The 11,239-nt window shown below is 31.9% G+C and overlaps 1 protein-coding gene across 1 annotated transcript in view; it reads right to left on the reverse strand.

Annotated features, from left to right (window-relative positions):
* mtmr4 (myotubularin related protein 4) overlaps positions 1–10,785 on the reverse strand; it is a 49,248-nt gene extending 38,463 nt beyond the window's left edge. Inside the window, exons 1-3 of the mRNA XM_056452632.1 lie at positions 10,675–10,785; positions 10,274–10,514; positions 9,875–9,971 (exon numbers count right to left, since the gene is read on the reverse strand). Coding sequence (XP_056308607.1) covers positions 9,875–9,971; positions 10,274–10,514; positions 10,675–10,785 — 449 coding nt within the window. The remainder of the gene's footprint in view (positions 1–9,874; positions 9,972–10,273; positions 10,515–10,674) is intronic.
* Between the last annotated feature and the right edge of the window lie 454 nt (positions 10,786–11,239).

The raw sequence follows: 11,239 nt of genomic DNA on the forward strand, positions 1-11,239 counted from the left end.
TTAATTTTATTATTATTATTATTATGTATATTTATTAATATTATTATTATTATTATTATGTACATTTATTAATTTTATTATTATTATTATTATTATTATTATTATTATTATGTACATTTATTAATTTTATTATTATTATTATTATTATTATTATTATGTACATTTATTAATTTTATTATTATTATTATTATTATTATTATTATTATTATGTATATTTATTAATTTTATTATTATTATTATTATTATTATTATGTACATTTATTAATTTTATTATTATTATTATTATTATTATTATTATGTACATTTATTAATTTATTATTATTATTATTATTATTATTATTATTATTATTATTATGTATATTTATTAATTTTATTATTATTATTATTATTATTATTATTAGTATGTACATTTATTAATTTTATTATTGTTATTATTGTTATTATTATTATTATTATGTATATTTATTAATTTTATTATTATTATTATTATTATTATTATGTACATTTATTAATTTCATTATTATTATTATTATTATTATTATTATGTACATTTATTATTATTATTATTATTATTATTATTATTATTATTATTATGTACATTTATAATTATTATTATTATTAATATTATTATTATTATTATTATGTACATTTATTATTAGGGGTTCGAGCGCGAAGCGCCGAAACCCTATTGTTTTTGTTAGGATTTTTATTATTAGGGGTTCGAGCGCGAAGCGCTGAAACCCTATTGTTTTTGTAAGGATTTTTATTATTATTATTATTATTATTATTATTATTATTTTACTTCTGCCATAATCACTATTGCCCAGGCCAAACCGTAAGGCCTATTGGCTTCAAACTTGGTCAGATTGTAGTACTCCTCACCGCTACTCAGATCCAAAGGCTCGTCCAAATCGGCCCATAGGTGGCGCTACAGCGCTGAAAACTAAAAAATTTGAGTTATTTGGCAGCCATTTCTAAACCGTTTGTCGTAGGCTCAAAAACTTTACATTTTTGGAATCCTTGGGTCAGCCCGAACAAAAGTGGAGTCGCTCAGATTTTCTCTAGGACGCACCGTTTTCGCGCTACGCCGCGATTTGTCCGAAACCTACTTTTGCGAACTAGTCCTAGGGTTTTCGCTCAATCTGAACCAAACCAGTGTAGAAATGTTCTCTAGACACTGCATAGCAAAAGTTATCGAAAGAAAGTTGAAATTTTGATTTCACGCGAAATTGTACACAAAAATGTAACATGCTAATCTAAGCTAAAAGCTAATTATAGCTGTAACTTTTGAACGGATTGAGATATCTTCACCAAACTTGGTACACACATGTATAAGCTCCATTTGAGGTGACCGTGCAAAACTCGCAGACTTTGGCCACATGGTGGCGCTATAAGGCTTAAAAAACATAAATAGACTCTAACCATACAACCATTAGTCCAATCAGCTTGAAATTTGGCATGCAGTGTCTTTGTCCAACGTGTCATGACATACTATAAGGACATTGGCGTATCTCAAAAAACATGGCCGCCATTAGCCAATTAAGATTGAGCAGCCATTAAACTAGGTTAACGATGCGTGATCTGAACGAAACTCGGTGGGCATGTTCGACTCATGGTCCTAGAGGTCTGTATTAATTTTGAAATAAATTGGCCACTAGGGGGCGTTTTTGTGTTTTTTGAGGTTGTAATTGATTGGTTATTACACAAACATGTGCACAGCCACACAAAATGCATATCATATGATAGGCCTGCTTATACTGAACAGTCTGACACTAAAACCACTGCTGTCACTCAATCTGTTCATTAAATATTAATTAATATATGAAAAACCTACTTTTGCGAACTAGTCCTAGGGTTTTCATCCAATCTGAACCAAACCAGTGTAGAAATGTTCTCTGGACACTGCATAGCAAAAGTTATCGAAAGAAAGTTGATATTTTGATTTCACGCGAAACCGTACACAAAAATGTAACATGCTAATGTAAGCTAAAAGCTAATTGTAGCTCTAACTTTTGAACGGATTGAGATATCTTCACCAAACTTGGTACAAACATGTATAAGGTCAATTTGAGGTGACCGTGCAAAACTCGCGGACTTTGGCCACATGGTGGCGCTATAACGCTTAAAAACATAAAAAAGCTCTAACCATGTACTACTTTTAGGAACTAGTCCCTGCTTTTTTGCTCAATATCAACAAAACCAGTGTTGTACAAATGTCTGGACTGTCTAAAGCAATAATTATGAAAAACAATTGAACTGTGCATAAATGAGCTTGATATATTTATCTAAAGAGCAGAGTGTGTGTTCATATGCTTCCATAAAGTGTCTAAACATGCATTACTAATTTAAACCACTAGATGGCAGCGTAACACCTCATAATGTTGGTTCAAAGACACTAAAACTCCATTAAAGATCATTCTGAATCACATCTTGACAAGGTATAAACTCTGTTATTGCATTTAAAAGCTGATTTAGTCCCAGGTTACCACTTCATTCATTTACGCTTCATATTTTTCCATTTATTACATTCCATCATGGATTTCTTTAGGGTCAGCCTTAAATGTTGGGTTGTTCTACATCTAAGTTGCCTTAATGGCAATTAGGTTGCCAAATGCTCGAACCCCGTCAATCGCCGCTTGCGGCTATATTTATTATTATTAGGGGTTCGAGCGCGAAGCGCTGAAACCCTATTGTTTTTGTTAGGATTTTTATTATTATTATTATTATTATTATTATTTTACTTCTGCCATAATCACTATTGCCCAGGCCAAACCGTAAGGCCTATTGGCTTCAAACTTGGTCAGATTGTAGTACTCCTCACCGCTACTCAGATCCAAAGGCTCGTCCAAATCGGCCCATAGGTGGCGCTACAGCGCTAAAAACAAAAAAAAATTAGTTATTTGGCAGCCATTTGTAAACCGTTTGTCGTAGGCTCAAAAACTTTACATTTTTGGAATCCTTGGGTCAGCCCGAACAAAAGTGGAGTCACTCAGATTTTCTCTAGGACGCACCGTTTTCGCGCTACGCCGCCATTTGTCCGAAACCTACTTTTGCGAACTAGTCCTAGGGTTTTCGCTCAATCTGAACCAAACCAGTGTAGAAATGTTCTCTGGACACTGAATAGCAAAAGTTATCGAAAGAAAGTTGAAATTTTGATTTCACGCGAAACTGTACACAAGTATGTAACATGCTAATGTAAGCTAAAAGCTAATTGTAGCTATAACTTTTGAACGGATTGAGATATCTTCACCAAACTTGGTACACACATGTATACGGTCAATTTGAGGTGACCGTGCAAAACTCGCAAACTTTGGCCACATGGTGGCGCTATAAGGCTTAAAAAACATAAATAAGACTCTAACCATACAACCATTAGTCCAATCAGCTTGAAATTTGGCATGCAGTGTCTTTGTCCAACGTGTTATGACATACTATAAGGACATTGGCTTATCTCAAAAAACATGGCCGCCATTAGCCAATTAAGATTGAGCAGCCATTAAACTAGGTTAACGATGCGTGATCTGAACGAAACTCGATGGGCATGTTCGACTCATGGTCCTAGAGGTCTGTAAGAATTTTGAAAGAAATTGGCCACTAGGGGGCGTTTTTGTGTTTTTTCAGGTTGTAATTGATTGTTTATTACACAAAGTTTTGCACAACCACACAAAATACATATCATATGATAGGCCTGCTCATACCGAACAATCTGACACTAAAACCACTGCTGTCACTCAATCTGTTCATTAAATATTAATTAATATATGAAAAACCTACTTTTGCGAACTAGTCCTAGGGTTTTCGACCAATCTGAACCAAACCAGTGTAGAAATGTTCTCTAGACACTGCATAGCAAAAGTTATCGAAAGAAAGTTGAAATTTTGATTTCACGCGAAACCGTACACAAAAATGTAACATGCTAATGTAAGCTAAAAGCTAATTGTAGCTCTAACTTTTCAACGGATTGAGATATCTTCACCAAACTTGGTACACACATGTATACAGTCAATTTGAGGTGACCGTGTAAAACTCGCGGACTTTGGCCACAAGGTGGCGCTATAAGGCTTAAAAAACATAAAAAAGACTCTAACCATACAACCATTAGTCCAATCAGCTTGAAATTTGGCATGCTGTGTTACACAAAGTTTTGCACAGCCACACAAAATACATATCATATGATAGGCCTGCTCATACCGAACAGTCTAACGCTAAAACCACTGCTGTAACCCAATCTGTTCATTAAATATTAATTAATATATGAAAAACCTACTTTTACGAACTAGTCCCTGCTTTTTCGCTCAATCCCCACGAAACCAGTGATGTATGAATCTCTGAACTGTGCAGATCAATAGTTATTGAAAGCAGGTTCACTTTCATCTTTAGGCAGCTATAAATGGCTCATTTACAAAAGGGGTGTGTCTTTATTGACCTACATGCCTGTAAATGCATAAAAATAACTCAAAACTTCATGCAATCAGGTATGCACATCTGACATGTGATTCTCAACAAGCATGCAAAATTTTGTGAAGATAGGTCAATAGGTGGCGCTATAACAGTAGAAAAGGCATCAAAAACACTGATTTTCATTGCTATATGACCATAATTTGCAGAATATGTGTTCATTTGAGACAGATTTTCACAAATATACTTGATCTGACATATTATATGAAAGGCCTGCTCATTCTGATCTCTTTGGCACAAAATCCACTGCTGCAACTCAAACCATCCATTAATTATTTACCATTATTATTACTTTTAGGAACTAGTCCCTGCTTTTTTGCTCAATTTCAACAAAACCAGTGTTTTACAAATGTCTGGACTGTCTAAAGCAAAAATTATGAAAAACAATTGAACTTTGTGCATAAATGAGATTGATATATTTATTTAAAGAGCAGAGTGTGTGTTCATATGCTTCCATAAAGTGTCTAAACATGCATTACTAATTTAAACCACTATATGGCAGCGCAAGACCTCATAATGTTGGTTCAAAGACACTAAAATTCTATTAAAGATCATTCTGAATCACATCTTGACAAGGTATAAACTCTGTTATTGCATTTAAAAGCTGATTTAGTCCCAGGTTACCACTTCATTCATTTACGCTTCATATTTTTCCATTTATTACATTCCATCATGGATTTCTTTAGTGTCAGCCTTAAATGTTGGGTTGTTCTACATCTAAGTTGCCTTAATGGCAATTAGCTTGCCAAATGCTCGAACCCCGTCAATCGCCGCTTGCGGCTATATTTATTATTATTATTATTATTAATATTATTATTATTTTACTTCTGCCATAATCACTATTGCCCAGGCCAAACCGTAAGGCCTATTGGCTTCAAACTTGGTCAGATTGTAGTACTCCTCACCGCTACTCAGATCCAAAGGCTCGTCCAAATCGGCCCATAGGTGGCGCTACAGCGCTGAAAACAAAAAAATTTTAGTTATTTGGCAGCCATTTGTAAACCGCTTGTCGTAGGCTCAAAAACTTTACATTTTTGGAATCCTTGGATCAGCCCGAACAAAAGTGGAGTCACTCAGATTTTCTCTAGGACGCACCGTTTTCGCGCTACGCCGCGATTTGTCCGAAACCTACTTTTGCGAACTAGTCCTAGGGTTTTTGCCCAATCTGAACCAAACCAGTGTAGAAATGTTCTCTGGACACTGAATAGCAAAAGTTATCGAAAGAAAGTTGAAATTTTGATTTCACGCGAAACTGTACACAAAAATGTAACATGCTAATCTAAGCTAAAAGCTAATTATAGCTGTAACTTTTGAACGGATTGAGATATCTTCACCAAACTTGGTACACACATGTATAAGGTTAATTTGAGGTGACGGTGCAAAACTCGCGAACTTTGGCCACATGGTGGCGCTAAAAGGCTTAAAAAACATAAATAAGACTCTAACCATACAACCATTAGTCCAATCAGCTTGAAATTTGGCATGCAGTGTCTTTGTCCAACGTGTCATGACATACTATAAGGACATTGGCATATCTCAAAAAACATGGCCGCCATTAGCCAATTAAGATTGAGCAGCCATTAAACTAGGTTAACGATGCGTGATCTGAACGAAACTCGGTGGGCATGTTCGACTCATGGTCCTAGAGGTCTGTAAGAATTTTGAAAGAAATTGGCCACTAGGGGCGTTTTTGGGTTTTTTGAGGTTGTAATTGATTGTTTATTACACAAAGTTTTGCACAACCACACAAAATACATATCATATGATAGGCCTGCTCATACCGAACAATCTGACACTAAAACCACTGCTGTCACTCAATCTGTTCATTAAATATTAATTAATATATGAAAAACCTACTTTTGCGAACTAGTCCTAGGGTTTTCGACCAATCTGAACCAAACCAGTGTAGAAATGTTCTCTAGACACTGCATAGCAAAAGTTATCGAAAGAAAGTTGAAATTTTGATTTCACGCGAAACCGTACACAAAAATGTAACATGCTAATGTAAGCTAAAAGCTAATTGTAGCTCTAACTTTTCAACGGATTGAGATATCTTCACCAAACTTGGTACACACATGTATACAGTCAATGTGAGGTGACCGTGTAAAACTCGCGGACTTTGGCCACAAGGTGGCGCTATAAGGCTTAAAAAACATAAAAAAGACTCTAACCATACAACCATTAGTCTAATCAGCTTGAAATTTGGCATGCTGTGTCACACAAAGTTTTGCACAGCCACACAAAATACATATCATATGATAGGCCTGCTCATACCGAACAGTCTGACGCTAAAACCACTGCTGTAACTCAATCTGTTCATTAAATATTAATTAATATATGAAAAACCTACTTTTACAAACTAGTCCCTGGTTTTTCGCTCAATCGCCACGAAACCAGTGTTGTATGAATCTCTGAACTGTGCAGATCAATAGTTATTGAAAGCAGGTTCACTTTCATCTTTAGGCAGCTATAAATGGCTCATTTACAAAAGGGGTGTGTCTTTATTGACCTACATGCCTGTAAATGCATAAAAATAACTCAAAACTTCATGCAATCAGGTATGCACATCTGGCATGTGATTCTCAACAAGCATGCAAAATTTTGTGAAGATAGGTCAATAGGTGGCGCTATAACAGTAGAAAGGGTCTCAAAAACACTGATTTTCATTGCTATATGACCATAATTAGCAGAATATGTGTTTATTTTAGACAGCTTTTCACAAATATACTTGATCTGACATATTATATGACAGTCCTGCTCATTCTGATCTCTTTGGCACAAAATCCACTGCTGCAACTCAAACCATCCATTAATTATTTACCATTATTAACTACTTTTAGGAACTAGTCCCTGCTTTTTTTCTCAATTTCAACAAAACCAGTGTTTTACAAATGTCTGGACTGTCTAAAGCAATAATTATGAAAATCAATTGAACTTTGTGCATAAATGAGCTTGATATATTTATCTAAAGAGCAGAGTGTGTGTTCATATGCTTCCATAAAGTGTCTGAACATGCATTACTAATTTAAACCACTGGAGGGCAGCGCAAGACCTCATAATGTTGGTTCAAAGACACCAAAATTCCATTAAAGATCATTCTGAATCACATCTTGACAAGGTATAAACTCTGTTATTGCATTTAAAAGCTGATTTAGTCCCAGGTTACCACTTCATTCATTTACGCTTTATATTTTGCCATTTCTTACATTCCATCATGGATTTCTTCAGGGTCAGCCTTAAATGTTGGGTTGTTCTACATCTAAGTTGCCTAAATGGCAATTAGCTTGCCAAATGCTCGAACCCCGTCAATCGCCGCTTGCGGCTATATTTTTTATTATTATTATTATTAATATTATTATTATTATTATGTACATTTATTATTATTATTATTATTATTATTATTATTATGTACATTTATTATTATTATTATTATTATTATTATTATTATTATTATGTACATTTATTAATTTTATTATTATTATTATTATTATTATGTACATTTATTATTATGTACATTTATTATTATTATGTACATTTATTAATTTTATTATTATTATTATTAGTATGTATATTTATTAATTTTATTATTATTATTATTATTGTTATTATTATTATTATGTATATTTATTAATTTTATTATTATTATTATTATTATTATTATTATTATTATTATTATGTACATTTATTAATTTCATTATTATTATTATTATTATTATTATTATTATGTACATTTATTATTATTATTATTATTATTATTATGTACATTTATTATAATAATTATTATTATTATGTACATTTATAATTATTATTATTATTAATATTATTATTATTATTATTATTATTGTGTACATTTATTATTATTATTATGTACATTTATTATTTTTATTATTATTATTATTATTAATATTATTATTATTATTATGTACATTTATTATTATTATTATTATTATTATTATGTACATTTATTATTTTTATTATTATTATTATTATTATTATTATTATTATTCTGTACATTTATTAATTTTATTATTATTATTATTATTATTATTATTATTATTATGTACATTTATTATTATTATTATTATTATTATGTACATTTATTATAATAATAATTATTATTATGTACATTTATAATTATTATTATTATTAATATTATTATTGTTATTATTATTATTATTATTATTGTGTACATTTATTATTATTATTATGTACATTTATTATTTTTATTATTATTATTATTATTAATATTATTATTATTATTATTATTATTATTATGTACATTTATTATTATTATTATTATTATGTACATTTATTATTTTTATTATTATTATTATTATTATGTACATTTATTATTTTTATTATTATTAATATTATTATTATTATGTACATTTATTATTTTTATTATTATTATGTACATTTATTATTTTTATTATTATTATTATTATTATTATTATTATTATTATTATTATGTACATTTATTATTTTTATTATTATTATTATTATTATTATTATTATTATGTACATTTATTATTTTTATTATTATTATTATTATTATTATTATTATTATTATTATTATGTACATTTATTATTTTTATTATTATTATTATTATTATTATTATTATTATTATGTACATTGTTCTGTGCAATTGTAAAGTATTTCAGTCAAAGTTTTTATACATTAAACTTTTATTTTGAAGGGCTGAATTAACTGCACCATCCATCACACAGAACATGCAGACTGCAGATTTATTGTCTGTGTGAGTTTTAATATTCATATGCACTCCTCCATATGATTTGATTCACTGCACAGCCCAACATATGATTTATCATACAGTAAACTCCATTTTCATGATTAGACTCTGCATTGTAGGATCATAGGGCTTCAATATTTCAGACAGAGCTGTGCAATATATATCATATAGACAAAATAACGTCTAATATTTCATATTAGGCTCGATCATTTACATTGTGGTGTCGCAAAATACAGCAAAACAGTATTGTTTACATCAATACTTATTTTCTAATAACTGAATTTCTAATAAACTTTTATCTTCACCATGATGACAGCACATAATATTAGACTAGATATTCTTCAGGATACTAGTATTCAGCTTAAAGTGACATTTAAAGGCTTTACTTGGTTAATTAGGGTAAAGTTAGGGTAATTAGGCAAGTTATTGTATAACAGTGGTTTGTTCTGGAGACAATCCAAAACTAATATTGCTTAAGGGAGCTAATAATATTGAGCTTAAAATGGCTTTAAAAGACTTAAAACCTGCTTTTACTCTAGCTGAAATAAAACAAATAAGACTTTCTCCAGAAGAACAAATATTATCAGACATACTGTGAAAATTTTCCGAATCGGTTGAGAAATATTTGATTTAGCATTCATTTTGCAGAGCATCTCTGATCTTACTTGTAGTTAGTGTTGATGTCAGAGACTCTCCAGGCGTTCTGCATGTCGAAGCCCATCCGCTTGACCTCCACCTCCAGCCTGTGACGCACATGATCACCTGAGAGAGTAAGAGCAGAAATAAACACACACATAAGTGCTGCGTTACACTCCACTTTTAGACATACACTCAAAAACTTCCCGTCACTTGCTCCCTACTGCTGTGCATTCCACTGCATCAAGTGAACAAGGGATGTTTACATGGACATACCTTCGATTCGCAAGTTGGTTTCAATGCCAATGACCATTTTATTTATATAGCACAGCTTATTTTACTTTGTTTGGTCACATTTTACAATGTAGTTTTGTTAGCTTATGAATTTACTAACACGTGTGTGAGAGAGTGTGTGTGTGCGTGTGTACCTGGTCTGCACAGATGCAGGTGCTGGTCTTCATCATCAGTGTTTGCTCCTAAACACCAGGCGTGATAGGCCAGAGCGAACAGCTCCTCCAGACGTGCGGGGTGTGTGATCGCTCGCTGCAGACGCTTCAGCCACTCCTCACACTGCTTGAACGTCGAGAAATGACACCTGATGCACAAAAACAGACCCACACACTGAGGACACACTCCGAATGAAACACAAAATAACACTGATAACAAAAACTAAACACAATATAGTAAAATATTGATGTTATTTATATATTTTTATAAGTTTTTAATCAATAGTAATTTGTCCTAAAGTTCTTAATAAAGTTACATACATGCCGTTTAATTATAAGGATAGTGCCTATTTTAAATATTTATCATTTTTGAGATACAGCACGCCGGCATCCGTCAGCCTGTCATACTGAGCAATACAAAGACGGCTGACGTTCCACCACAAGATGGCGACAGAGACAGCATAAGTCCTTAGAGCAGAAAAACTCAGCGTCATTTCAAACTAGAGCTGATCAAATCAAGCCACCCTTTGTATAACCCTGAGTTACATGATTATCTTTATAATGATAGAACAAATTGTGGTTATGTGTATATGAAATTTGTAGCAGGACATTAAATTTCTGTTTATTTCTTTGCATTTTAACTTTGTAAACTATAAAATCATGGGTCTCCTCATGGTTTGTGTTGTGAGCCGACTGACAGTTGCTCGCTTCCCTCTTTCCCCCCTGCTCTGCTGGCCACGCCCACTCCTCTCTCTGATCTCCACGCCCACCATGAATGGTTTTTAAGGTAGACTTGAACCGAAACAGGGGGGTTTCATGACCTTTTAACGCCCTGCTACATATACGATAGGTTATTCATAATTTCACATAATATATACACAACCACAATTTGTTCTATCATCATAAATATAATCGTGTTTATATAAACACTATAAATGAGGAGGACTT

This window comes from Danio aesculapii, unplaced genomic scaffold (assembly GCF_903798145.1).
Source record: "Danio aesculapii unplaced genomic scaffold, fDanAes4.1, whole genome shotgun sequence".
NCBI classification, from domain to species: Eukaryota; Metazoa; Chordata; class Actinopteri; order Cypriniformes; family Danionidae; genus Danio; species Danio aesculapii.